Source organism: Folsomia candida, unplaced genomic scaffold, assembly GCF_002217175.1.
Source record: "Folsomia candida strain VU population unplaced genomic scaffold, ASM221717v1 Fcan01_Sc001, whole genome shotgun sequence".
NCBI lineage: Eukaryota > Metazoa > Arthropoda > Collembola > Entomobryomorpha > Isotomidae > Folsomia > Folsomia candida.
The window spans coordinates 16,554,693-16,569,209 of NW_019091193.1; the positions used below are offsets into that span (position 1 = coordinate 16,554,693).

Here is a 14,517-nt window from a genome sequence, read left to right on the forward strand (position 1 = left end):
TTACTCTAATTTATGACGAGCTTACAGATCAACAACACTAACTAATGGTGTGAATTGCAGTCTTCAAAAATGTACTGATGTGTAAAACATGGCGAAATGAGACCATTAAATGCTGATTTTAGGCCAAATAAATTTTTCTGTATCTTATGCACTATGTGAAAATTTTCTGAGAGGAAGTATGCGTTTCATCCCATATTATTTGGGGGCATTATGCCTTCTGCATCTAATAGACGTGCATGTGAACTGATGTACAAATTGAAACACGGTGACTTATTAAATTACAGTCGAATCTACTGCAAATTAACCTTGAAATACAAAACATGCAAGTTGTTTCCGTAAAAGTTTCACTAGTTGAAAATGTTCAACGGCGCCCAGTTTTATAATTTTTGATACGTTGAATATACTACTATAGGTACGAAGTATACAATGATTTCTCCTACCAAAAGATTCGGCCCTGTTAGGGTTTGTTTATAAACCTGCATATTTTAAGAACAAACAAAATTAAAGTGCAAATAGTAGTAGTATTGTCCTTAGTAGTACTTCTTAATTTGAGATTATATTTTATCATTTAAGCAAACATGAATGGCGTGTTGTGGAAAAAGCTATCATCAAAGGTTTTGCGAATATCTGTTTCGAATGTACTTACAAATTCAAAGTTTTACCTGGCATAAATCTCACATTTGAAAAACAACCCTGATGTTCAAAATTATTCATGTCCTGAAGCGGAAGTGATTTCTTTCCATTCTTGCAGCACAACCAGAACTTTACTGTTATACGTACGTATGTAGAAATAAAATTACGCCAACACTTTTAAAGATTAATTCACCTCGAGTAATTTAATCTAACGTGCACACCCTTTTGGGTGACATTCTTTCTTCCTACTTTTCTATGTATTTAGAAGGATTATAATTATTCGTTAGAATTTGCCAAATTCCTCATGGGATAAAAACTTAGTCTCAATGCGTATGACAAGCCATTCGACTCAAAATTAAGCTCATGTTATACTAAACTATGTAGAATTAAGCAACATAATTATCTTAGAAAATTAGGTGGTCGAAAATCTACACAAAATCAAGTTTCGATCTCGTCAATTAGTTATAAATTGCGTTACCTTACACGCAGTTGGAACACCACCAAACTTGAATAAATAATAAGCTTGCATTTTTAACCTAGAAATCCCTAGAAGAGTTGTAGATCTAAATGGCACATTTTAGACAGATAGCACGCATGCATGATTGGACAAGTTGTATTTGAGATAACTGGCTCGGAATATGCGTAATACTAAACATCAACAAATACTCAACTACATGCATATTCGTATTGAACATTGAACCACGAGTGTTTTTTATCAAAAAAGAAGAAAAGCATTGCTGGCTGGAACCAGCAGCGACTGTTGTTGCAACTTCTGAAGATTTTGTGCAGGCAAAGTGCCAAAGTTGAGGCAAACCAATCGACCAACTTGTGATAAGAAATGGGCATGTAAGATTTGAAACCTCCAATAATGTGAAATCTCACACGTGGCACGATGAGCAAACTCCAGCTTCGTATAAGCTCTCCAAAAATCGAGAGATGATGAAAATTGCCCTATACGGATTCCACAAGCTGTCTGCCTTTGGTCAATGATCTAACTTTTTTAATGCGGAATATTGTACATGCTAACTGTGAATATTGTTCATAATTTCATCGAACAAATACCCTCATGCAATTTTTGGTATAAAATGCTACCGTAATCCCATTTCATGTGAATCGTTTATTCTATTTAGTTCTGATAAGTATAGCATCTCAATTCTTACCTCTTGTTGTGGAAGCTTTGATTATGCACTTATTCTCTGGCTATTAACAATTAACCTATTAAAAATGTCACGATGCCCTTTTTCGGTTGTTTCACAATATCTCAAAAATTCAACTGTCCTGAATTGGCGTCACTCAAGTTACATACAATAAGGATGTCCTGGTAAATAGATGGCTTAGTAAATCTTCAACTGGAGTAACCCCGTGCACACAACCTAAGCTTGTTCACTATTAAATACTAAAAACTGACATTATTAGATATTAGATCGCCAAATGAATCCTCCACGATTTGAATGTGCAATGCTGTCTTACGAATAGTCGTCCTCAGACTAAAGATGCACTGACGAGTCGATGGCATACCGTGCAAGGCAAGCAGGCAAAAAAGGCCTCACCACCACCAGGACAAAGCCAAAGTTTGCTTCCCCAGAGTCGATTTCAATTTGGTGGATGTGGGTGCAGATGCGGATTCTTGCATCCCTTTCATCGTCATACCAAACAAACCAAAAGCAGAGCTTCCCAAACCTACCATCCGAATCAAATGAATTCGGACGAAACGTCAGAAGGGGTGCATCATTGTACAGACATGAAAAATATATGATGAGTTTTCCATTTCTTCTCTAATCAATACAATAGTGGGGATTTCTTCCATCACATAATGCTGCTGAAAAATCAACCACATTATTGTACCAAAAGCGTCCGAAAGAGCACAATGATGCTGACGAGCATTAATCTCATGAATATGTAAGCTGCTCACTTCTGCTATTTCGTACAAAAATAATACGCAATATTGGTTTCACTGTATGCCTTTTCTTTTTGGGACAAATGAAACATTATTGATTGGTTAAAGCTTATCTGTTATTCATAATATGGATGGGAACATGACTTCTTTCACAAGTTTTGCAAAAAATATAAAATAAAACCTTAGCTAAGAATCGGCCAAAAGTTAAGTTCACAACAATTAATAGTTCCCTCAATAGCCTATAGCTTTGTTTTTAATTAAAATCAATTTGACAAAAAATGGTCACACTAACCTAAACAAGACTTCATTCTCACTTTATGCTCACGCATAATATTTAATCGTCTTTCGGTTTCGCACATTGACAGAACTTCACGTGACCACTAATAACACGCCAAACATATTATGAGAAAATCATTTTATAATAACTTAAGTGCTCCCAATGCGTTATTAGCATAACTTATTCACTCGCACTGCCACATTCATCTTCAATATTAAAGCCTTTAGAATTCAAGACCGGTAGCCAGAAGAAAGCCATTTTCCGGGTTTCCCACTGTTCTTTTAACCACAAATTACATACATACTTAGGATTAGATTGCAGGTGGATAAAAGAGCCCAGGTGACCCACTCGCTCGCTGGGTACCGTTTGATATTAACAACAGGAGCAATCCAACGCAGCAGCAGGTTTGCAAAAAGTGTTGCAAAATATGACAACACTTTTATTACTTCATATGTTGTGAATACGTTTTCTACCACTGCTGCCTAAGTGAGCATGAGGATTGTCAAGGGTATCCACAATGGACCGTCCATCTCATCTCATATACTAAACTAATTTCCACTACCGTAGCAACTTATGTCTATGAATTCACTCAAGATGGGCTCAAGAATAGCAGTTTCCATTTGATTTCTATTATTAAAATATTAAATAGATAAAGTGGAGTATTGAATTGGATTTTCTTATTTGGATTTAGTTCAATGCAATGCAATGTGTTTTATGCTATTTTGATGATGAAACTCACCTTTGGTTCTTGGAGGAGGGGCAGGTGCTTGTGCAGGTGCTTGTGCACTTGTAGTTTCCGTCTTCAGGAAGTTACCGGCATCTATATAAAAAAGACGTCGTTAATTTTAGCTCATGTTTATTAAGTTGAAAACTTTTCAAAATTATGGAAAAGAACATACAAGAATGTGACAAACATATGTGTACACATATCTACTTGCATTCCGAAATCATATTACAAAATCTTATGAATCTGAGGCAATAGCAAAAAATACAAATAAATTAATATTGTTGCAGACAGAATGGCTGCACGAATACCTAATCCCAGTAGAGAGAACCAATTATTGCTTTATTAGAAGTATAAAATATCATCTGTCAGTTAGTTGCAGATGCGTATCATCTGACTCAAAATCGCCCTTTTTCCCTATAAAAACAACACACACAACTGTTCGATTGATGCTTTGTTAATTCGACCTTTGATCCAAAGTGCATGACCAATTGTGCATTGGATCGGTTTCAACTCAACTACCCTTCTGTCATCCCATACTGAGGCCCGAAATTAGGGAATCCCATACGATTGAACCCTGCTTACTTGTCACTTGTCTCACCCACACCCACCTTGTCACCAATTCCATAGTTGGTACTTCATGTATTGGCTTTTGGGATGACATATGTAAAAAAAAATATACTTATCGAAACTTATAAATATCACTATACAGATGTGGCTACCTATTTAATAAATATGTAGATTATAAATAAATAAATGCACTTATGCAATTGGTTTCACTTTAAATACTTATTGATTTTATTAAAATCATAACAGGTCCCAAACATTGGTTCTATATTCTTAGACAAATTTGCACACTGCCCTTTGCAAGATGATTTCCATCCCCCATCCAAGGTACTGTTCATCATGTGAATCACATTGCATTTCAACAATGGACCGCAGACGGAATAGCTTAACTAAATCTAAAAAATGCTGACAGGCTGCCTGGAATGGAATTGAGACTGGACATTGTTACTGTGCTTAGAGATGTACAGTAGAATTCCAAATAAAGATTTAAACAATGTGAATTGTTAAGTTCTGCAAGTATAGTTCTGCCGAAGTGTTTGAATGCCAGTATTTTGTGAATAAAAGGACTCGGAGTAGCGTCAAAGACACAAAGTTCCATCATAGCTCAGAAGAGTTTATAGCTTACGATTTAACGATTTGAAAAGAGGTACGTATCATATTGAAACTGAGAAGGAGTGTTTAAAGGTTATTGCAAGTCGACAATGGGAAAGCAAAACTTGCACAATACCCACTTTTTCATGTCTGTCAACAAACTGAGAGCTATGCAACTGAAAAGTTTGAAATATTCAAAAGATCCACACAAAGTATAATTGTGAAATGATACACAGTCGGGGTTCATTAGAATTGAATCCGAATTATACCTGCTGGTACATTCCTCTTCTGGTGTGAGCTAAAAACTAACTTTTAATTCAGTGTCCATTTGTAAAGTTACCTCTCACATCCATCTTTTCAACGTGACTGGATATATGTACAATGTACATATGAAAATGAAAACACTAAATTATTGACATCATGCTGCTGTAAGCTTTTTCTGTATTGTGAATTGTCCAAATACTTGATTGTAACGTGAAATGGCACCGGATGAACTCGTAATTTAATGTTTGCCTGAAACCTGACGGATAGTAGACTAGAAGGAAATAAATCATGTTTGCATGCAATGCTCCTGGTAAAATTCTCAGAATTTCAGAAAAAGAGGTGATAAATTGTAATTTTTTCATTTGATAATTTCTATTAAAAAATAGCTAAAATTTTTACGTTGTATGATTTGAACGAATGCCTGCAAAGTCAATAAAGTAAATGATGCTAAAGTGCGGTACTGTTGTCTGGCCTCCGTTAATGAATTTCTTTGCGTTCATAGCTGGTTTTCAGGAGCCCGGTTATCGTATTTATTTACGAAAACGAGAATCCATATTTTGGAAACTTTAATAGTAATTGTTTAAAATTTGAACAATATCATTTGTTTCAATAATCAATTCCTTGAACATCTAAACTTGAACTATTGAGAAAATATTCTGCTCCCCCCTTTTGACACTGATGGTTTCCTCGTATTTTTGCATTTTTTTCTAATTGAGAACAGCAATATTAAAGAGCGATTGCAAATGTTTATTGACTAGTGTGCCCATACAATTATTATTATTATTTTTTAAATATTTTGATGTAATCTTATTACCGAAGAATTATTACTTGAACTTTGAGGCAAGCATGTATGAAACTGCATTGTATTTAGCTACTGATAAACTACACCTAAAAAAGTACTCCTACACGTTTACCCTGAGCTAATATTTACCTTAAAATAATTCTAAGCTCATTATAAACTAATTTTCCATAATCATGTGAGTCGTTCGATTTGAAATTTCTGCTTGACCATGATGTAGCAAAATCATCAGAAGTTTGTGACAGTAAAGACCTCGCATGTAAAATAAAATAAGTGTTGACAAATGTCATATTTCACTGCAACTATTTCTTGTGATTTTTTTCTCATTGTTTAAAATAATTTTGTTTTAAATTCGACAAGAAAAGTATGTAGAACGAGCAAACAGCCAAATCTTAAATAGTTATTGCGAAATCAATGGTTTCCTCAAATATTTATTTTCATTGGATTCAAGTTTTCTTGGAAGTACAACATGGTACAACATAGGTTTTTTAAATTATTATTATTTTTAAGTTAAACATGAGAATTCTTATGTACTGTAAATACTCTTCCATTGTTAATCCATTTTCTTTATTGTAAAATAAAATGAAAGTCATCATCTCTAATCTAGACAATTGCAAAATTCAACTTGTTAGACCCACGAGGATGATAACTGTGTTCATGCAGTATTTGAAAGTGGCAACAAGAAGAATCGAAACGAAAATTGGTGGTTTGTTATAAAACACCGCATTGTTAATTCAAATTACATCGTAAATGTCACCGAGATTTTCCATAACTTTTGATGATGCAGGCGTATATCAATTTAATTATCACTTTCATTAGCAAGCCGTAAACTACCACAGTATTAGCTAACTTCAAATTGAATGATTTCATCGTTTCCTAGATAAAGAGCCTGCTGATTGTATAATATTTACCCGTAAACGAAATGAGAGTGCAGCATTTAAAATTTAAAATTGACATTAATTGCAATAATTTAATAATAGTGCGCATACAAAACCATTCCACGTTGGCTGTGGTTTGACATGAACAGTTTTGAAATTCTCCTTCAATTCATCAATCCTTGCCCTGGATGCACACGCGCAGTGAGCGAGCACTTGTAATAATAAGATGTGCTGGTATTGCACACGGTTATTGTGCAGAAGTCACAGTCAAGTAAGCAGGCTTCTAAACTCGTAATTTTCAAGGGGAGTTTTTATAGCAAAAGAAATTTTTACCTCCACAAATTACATCACTATAATTAATGCTTCCCGGCGAACCTTTTTCAATTCTGTACGCTAGTATGATGGGGTCAAAATAACATTATTTACTGTATTGTATAACTTCATATGTAATATTTTCTAATTTGAACAATTACTATTATAGTCTACACAGTTTGTATTGGTTCAAGTTTCTGCTAAATCCTGAAAGTTCTCACCAAATTAATTCATGTTATAATGTAAGAGCTGCAACAATAATTTCCAGATTCCTTTCTGATTGTTTCATTATCTGTCTTTCACAAACTGCAGTGACATGAAGTAATTATTAATCATAAATCGTCGTGTATATGAATCCATGCATAAGTGCTCATATTTAAATGATCCGTAAACAGGGAGTCAACATGGAATGACCTTTTTAAACACAGATTTGCTCTTCTAGCTTGAAAACATGTGAATGTAGATAGAAATATGTAAATAACTACAGGAATATAGATGCACATTTTTTCCAACTTTGACATGTGGAAGACAAATTACAATGCAAAGAATTGCAAAAAATGAAAGACACCTGAAGCGAGCTGCATTATTTCGCTTGGAAGGACTTCTTTCCTTTCGGTTAAAATTATAACAAACCGACCGACCTCTGAACTTTCTTTACTATTGCGAAAGTCCACCTGCACAGGAGGTCCGAACAAAAAGTGTCTGATGCGGTAGCTTAACAACAAACCAACCACTTTGTGCATACATATTTACGCTATCCCATACATCTCCATCTCATGTCACAATGCCGTATATGAACATGTGCATAACTAAATTCTAAAATTGCACTGTCTACCTTGCGTCACGTTACGAATCCCACAATATTTGATGCAGTATAGTACATATATGTATTTAGATATTAAAAATCTAAATTCTGGGACCATTTGATGAAATTCGGTAATTATTTTAGTTAGTCTACATATTTGGTGGACTCTTACATATGTCGGGATTAAGGATGGTCCAGTCTGTCAGTTGGAAAATTAAAAGGAGGATGAGACAAGTATTTTTTATGACTGTCGTGAAATGGTGAAAGCAGTACTAATTCCTCTAATTATTCTTCTGCTCATGTAATTGTTCTTCGTATTACGGTTGCCAGTTACGACACAAGATTTATTACACACCAGTGTGTTAGACTCGTGTAGCATTTGGATAGTACTTATTATGCGTGTTAATAGTATGAGTGCATGCAAAATTTAGAGTTGTAAGGTTAGATGACTTGCATTTTGTAAATTTTCGCCGTCCAACTGCATAACACTAAAAATTTCCTATACGGCAGCAGTGCCCAACAATTTTGTGAACAATATTACGTAATAACACACTCATTACAATGGGGACAACATGAAACCAAATGCCAGAAATCTTTAGAATTTACGGATAGAGCCGAGTTGCTTGTTACGCTTTATTTTTGAAAATTATGTTGATCATTCTGATTGCATCTATATTTTTTAGTGTTACCAAAAATACAATTTTTGTTTTCGGTAGAATTGTTAAAGAATAAATAATTCTAACGTAAGACTGCTTTTGAGGAAACGTTAATTGATTTCCACTCGGACCTATCTTTAGTGTTAATGATTTGACTGTGTGGCTTTTAGCACATCATGCCATGAGTGCATCACATTTTAAGTGTTCGTTTAAGGAATCGTGGTACATTATTATCCATCATAAATACTTGACTTATAGTCCCTAGCTGTTGATGCGGATATTACTCCGAGATGTATCGAAATTCGTGTTGCATTCACATTTAATTAAAACATACTATTCCAAGTCAGGAACACTATTTATTTTTTCCTCACTTGTAACCTTTGTGTGAAGGATGTCGTAAAACAATAAACTGGAGTTCTGGCTGGAAGTAACATGCATGACAACAAGTGGCTGGGTGAAGATTGCGGCATGTTTAGTTTCACTTTTGCCTGTTAAATATACGATTACGTGAACTAAAGTGGAAACATACGTTTCTTCAGAGGGACAAAATGAATATGGATAAAATGAGTGAATAGAATTAACCAAGAAGTAAATGTCAACTATTAAATTCTGGAATATGCCAACCTTAATAAATCGGCAACTCTGATAATTTCAAGATCATTTAAAATAAATGAAAATTTTACTATAAATGGATGCATATTTTAGCCTTACAATCAAGCAATCCATGTGCAAAACAATTAAATACACACACCATCTAAAATGTCGGCATTATTGTCATATGTACATATATGTACATATTTTTGATTCGTTATGGTTTCAATACAAGATTGGTTTGTGGTTGCAAAGCGAAATTTCTTCTTCAATATTGTAAATTGTCAGTTACATATTTTCATGAAGTCACGACTTTGGAAATCCGTACATTCCCATGATGATGCGCTGTCGAAGTTTCGGTTCACACTAATTCAACTAGTTATACATATGTACGCAGCCAACACCATCAAGTCCGAATTGAATCAGAACAACACTTTTTCCATCCACTACAGAGTCAGACTTTGAATCAAGGATTTGAACGCGAAAAGTATCAGCAAAGCCTCAGCTCGTGATTCCTTGATTTTGGTTTCATTCTCCAAATTCCACGAAACAAGACTTGCATTATAAATTCGATAGAGACCGCGAGTCAAGAAGCATTTACTGGAAGTTTTTCAACACCTCGGATTAAAGTCGTGAATTACTGGACCAGTAATTTGCGCCTTGTTTGATATAATGATGAATTGCCGTTTTTGATTGGGAAAAACGTCTTGAAATCTCTCTTCCGGTTTTTACCTGGACGTCAAGTTGCAGTACCTGAATGATTGTACCTTCCTATCGTGGAATTAGTTTAGTTTTACCGTCTGAACAAAACGAGGAACGAGTGAGAATTAAAATTCGAAGGTGGTCTTATCATTTTGGCTCACCCACTTTTTAGCAATTCCTCCATATCCCCGGTAATTCATAACTTACTCAACCCAAACTTACCACCAGAACTGGTAGTGATATCACCCATCACCATGCATAATATCATTCGATTTGAATAACCACGAACTGAGCTGCTTAGAAATATCATAGTGGTCTTAACATTAAAAATCACACCCTATGCAGGAAATATTCTTGATCCTCAATACATAGCATAAAATCAAATACCCGCTTATAAACGTGTATTTAACGATTTCATTAGTTCATTTAGCTTAGATTTTTTAAAGCACGATTATGGATATAAATAAATAAAAGCTATTGAGTAGCATAGTGTGGAAAGTTTTGAGAATTTTGCTGGTTAAGAGTACTTGTGCAAAAGATATTTACCAAATTTTAACTAATGACATTAATACCTCAAATGTGCTTGTTGCTTATTACGTAGTTTAAAGGCCTGTTGAAATACGGTGGCACTAAAATTCATTTAAATGATGTAAAGTATTTTACAACAGAAAGTATTAAAGCAAATAAATGCTGGTAAATATTAGTTATATTTTTCACGATTCCTGCCAATTTGCCTTTACAGATGCTATCATAATACGTACTACTGTATTATTGGTCTGCAATAACAGAGTTAACAATTGCACATTGTACACTTTATCTGTTAAGTGATTTAAGCTCGATTTTCTTAAAAGTGGAGTAGTGAAAGCACTCGTATTCGTGTATTTCAAGTCAGTGCCAAAAATTTCATGCTGTACAGAAATCATAAGGTTTTTGATTCATTCTATGAAAATATTTGAATTACTAACATGCTACATACGTATGAGTAAATAAGTACATAAGTTACACAACAACAGTGCAGCAGTAGTACACATTTTGGATATTTAAAATTCAGAAATAAATCGGTAACCATAGCAACTATTCAGATATATATATATACAGGGTGGTTAAAATGTCACGCCACAATGGAAAATTTTTCAATGGGAAAAGTCCCTAAATCTCCATTAGTTACAAGATTTGGGATTGAGATTTTTATAAATTATTATCAAAACTCATGACAAAATTCTTAAAATGTTGCATTTTAGAGACAAAATTTCGGTAACTAATGGAAATTTATGGATTTTTCCCATCGAAAAATTTTCCATTGTGGCGTGACATTTTAACCACCCTGTATATATATATATATATATATATATATATATATATTATATTATAGCAACTATTCATAATGCATGAGACTCTTGTAAGTCGATGGAGAGATAATAATTTGTCAGGATAATAAGAAAGTCTAATCCATATACGAACCGTCGATAAGCTCACCTTAGCCAACAAATAAAGTGATGCAAATCTGAAGGGGTGAAACAGCACACGAGTGCGTATAACCTTTTCATCAGTCATTCCGTTACAGTTATGCGCATTCATACATGTTCGCAAACTCGTCTTATTGCACAAAGACAAGATTAACCAAAATAAATTAGATCAGCTCTTGTAGATTCTATCATTGTTATCGTGTATCAGTCGTGTATGTATCCGGCCGTCCATCTTATTTGCATAAGATTTCTATCAGTCTTGCTTTGCTTTTGAAGTTTGAACCGAGAATTCACGAAGGAACAAAGAGAGGAGAATTGGACGCTGCTGCGTGTCTCACATTTGTGCAAGATAAGTACGTTCAGAGGTATTGCGTGAAACGAGATTAAGTTACCCCTAAATTATTGCCTGCTTCATTTACACGTTGGAATAAAGTGTGTGGCCTGAAAGTTCACGCCACGCGAGATTCTGTGAGTCGGTCGGATGAGATTTCTTCTTTGCCCATTCCGTGTGTCAGCAGAGCACAAATGCACATCGGCTGAAGGAATGAAACATGATAAGGCACGGACACATCAACGGGCCTATTGTTTCCCTATTATTATTCTGCATTTTATTCCACTTTATGCTTTTTTGTCTACGGCATTACTCCTCGGCATTGTCTCCGGATGAATAGTTGCCTTTATTTTAAGATTTTAATATCAGTCACTCACTATAAATCCGACCCAGGTGAGAGTTGGGGTTAACTAGCGAGACTTTCATTTCAGTCTAAACCGGCAGTCAGGAATATGCACAAGAAAATCAGCGTCGTTATCCTGTCCATAGAATCAAGAATGAGATCTAATAAGCTCAAAGATGCCGAATCCGTATAGAAAATCTATGTATGCTTCATGTCTGATGGAAATAAATTTTATAACATTTTTAGCTACATAAATAGTTTCTAGTAAATTACTAAGCCTTTTGCTATCCGAAGGACTGGAGCTAATCCAACAGCGGGGCTATTAATTACCATGATATACATAGTTATAGTTAAAGATTGCAATATCAAAGATGAACTATTTATTAAGTTGCATATTTTTTTTACAAATATGTAAATCTCTTGTCGTGAAATGGCATTTAATTGAGTGCTTACAATTTACTAAAAGCGTAGAAAATTGCATCAATGGAACAATTTAGCTCTCATTTTCTGAGTTTTCTACATATTCAGCTTATTATTCTAATATGTAGTAGTGAAACCGTTATCTTATGTGCTCAAAATTCTCAAGAAACTCAAAACAACATAATCACAGTTGGAAACAATTTCCAATTATTAATCTTTCAATAAACACTACTCCCACATAAGTCACTGAATTTCGTGTGAGGTAACACTACACAAAGTACATACATACATACACCAAAATACTAAAAGCTAAACGGCTATGACAAATTGTGCATGTTATCTTACCTGTAATAATGGTTTTGTCATCTTCTTTCTCAAAACAGCCTTCTTTCTTCCATTGTTGAAATTGCATTTGTTTATCTTCTGCTTCTTTTTTATTGATAGTCATCATTATTTCACCATTAATTGGTTCAACGACTTTTGGTGAAAAAGGTGGAAACAAACGGTCTTTGTTAGCAGTGAGGAGATCCCCGTTATCTGAAGATTCAAATTCAATCCCATCTTTGTTCTCTAAATGTCTTCCGTTTGACTCGTTTGTTTTTCTATTTTCATCAGCATCTACAGCATGGCAGCTTGTGGTCTTTTGTCTCGACGTGTTGTTTTTGTTGGTGGAAAATCTACAAAGTAATAAGAAAACAAATAAGATTCAAGTACAGTCAAGTTTTCACGATTTTACTCACACAGCCAAAAAGTGTTAAATACAGTTCTACGAAACATTTCACATGGTGCACAAAAAACAGGCGAAATAGTGTCAACAAAACATAGTGATTGACATTTTATTATTCCACTGGAAATTAGCACGAAGACATAAATTAACACCATCTCTCACGTATTTGGTGTCACTCAACTCCAATTTATGCTTTAAATTTAGAAACAATGCGAACGATAAGCTGATCATGCAAGCTGCATCCGTACTCCCCAATGATTATCTTGTAATGTACATATTTGCGATAAAGTTTGTAATAATTATACAAATGCATCCATTTGTCAAAGGTTAGTTACTTCTGTTTAATGTAACATGATACAGTTTTGTAGGCCAATTTATTATAAGATATAAATACATCATTTACTGAACATGATTACAATCAATTGAGATTGTCTTTACTCAATTTTGCCCATCATACATGAGTTCATGTTATGCATAACCCATTTGTTATACATTCATGTGTTTCTCAAACATGAAGTTAATGGTATAAGCAGAGGTCATTTCTGATATAACGATTTTGCACTTTTGCAGTGTCAAGACAAAGGAAAATGGTCATGAAAATTGCTATAACAATCCTACTTATGTAGTAATGCTATTTGCTTATTGGTTTCCCTAAGTAGTTGCATAACACGATTCCTTGTAATCATAATTTAATGGAAGGGCCAATTTATCATTGTTATGTCAAGATATCCGTCACTTTTGTTGCAATTGCTGTCCAACCAGAGTTAATTACTTTATGTCATAAAGGTAGTTGTTAACTTGTGAAGGAAAATAAACGCTCATGTAGATCATTTAAGATGTGACGACTAATTTGACTTGGATAATTTAATCTAAAATCAAAGGTCATTGTCGACTGAAACGGGGAACACATTATCTTTCTATTCTATTATGCTACAGAAAAATAGACAGATTTTTCATAAAATGTTACTTATAGATAATATTTATAGTCTGCATTTAAGTAAAGTAGCCGCACCTAAGAATAAGTTAGAATTTTATAATTATTCTTATATAAAGTAACCGTCTCTTATCTTGGTGGAGAAATATGTTCGTGAAACTACTACTTTTTGGTTTCGAAAATGTCAGCATGAAATGAATGACTAGACAAGAGTAAATACAGACGCAGCAATACAGGCGTTGCGATCTGGTGGAAGCAAGTTCAACTTTCTTGTCCTTTGTTCCCATATGAATTTTGTGTTCATCTCCGCTCAGAGAGATGGCCATTTAACAACCCAAACAAATATTTTTCGCTGCGTCTTTTAATTCATACATGCAACTACGTCCATTCTGTTGGAATGCGTAATTATCTGCGTGTAATGTGTGTGTAGAAGTATATCAAATTGGTAACAAATTGCTGCTCTGTGTTTCTGGCACTTTTGAATATTTGTCCCATAGGAAATGTGTACGTATGTACGTATGTTGTAAATATATGACAACCATAAGATAATTAAATTTGTTGTCAAACTGTCAGTCAAATTTGCATACATCATGTACGTAC

General features: G+C 34.3%; 1 protein-coding gene across 2 annotated transcripts in view; it reads right to left on the bottom strand.

Annotated features, from left to right (window-relative positions):
- The window catches only part of LOC110843175 (bromodomain-containing protein DDB_G0270170), an 85,842-nt gene that overhangs the window by 62,952 nt on the left and 8,373 nt on the right, over positions 1-14,517 (bottom strand). For both annotated transcript variants that reach the window (XM_035846169.1, XM_035846168.1), the window contains exons 5-6: positions 12,602-12,933; positions 3,547-3,627 (exon numbers count right to left, since the gene is read on the bottom strand). In XM_035846169.1, coding sequence (XP_035702062.1) covers positions 3,547-3,627; positions 12,602-12,933 — 413 coding nt within the window. The remainder of the gene's footprint in view (positions 1-3,546; positions 3,628-12,601; positions 12,934-14,517) is intronic.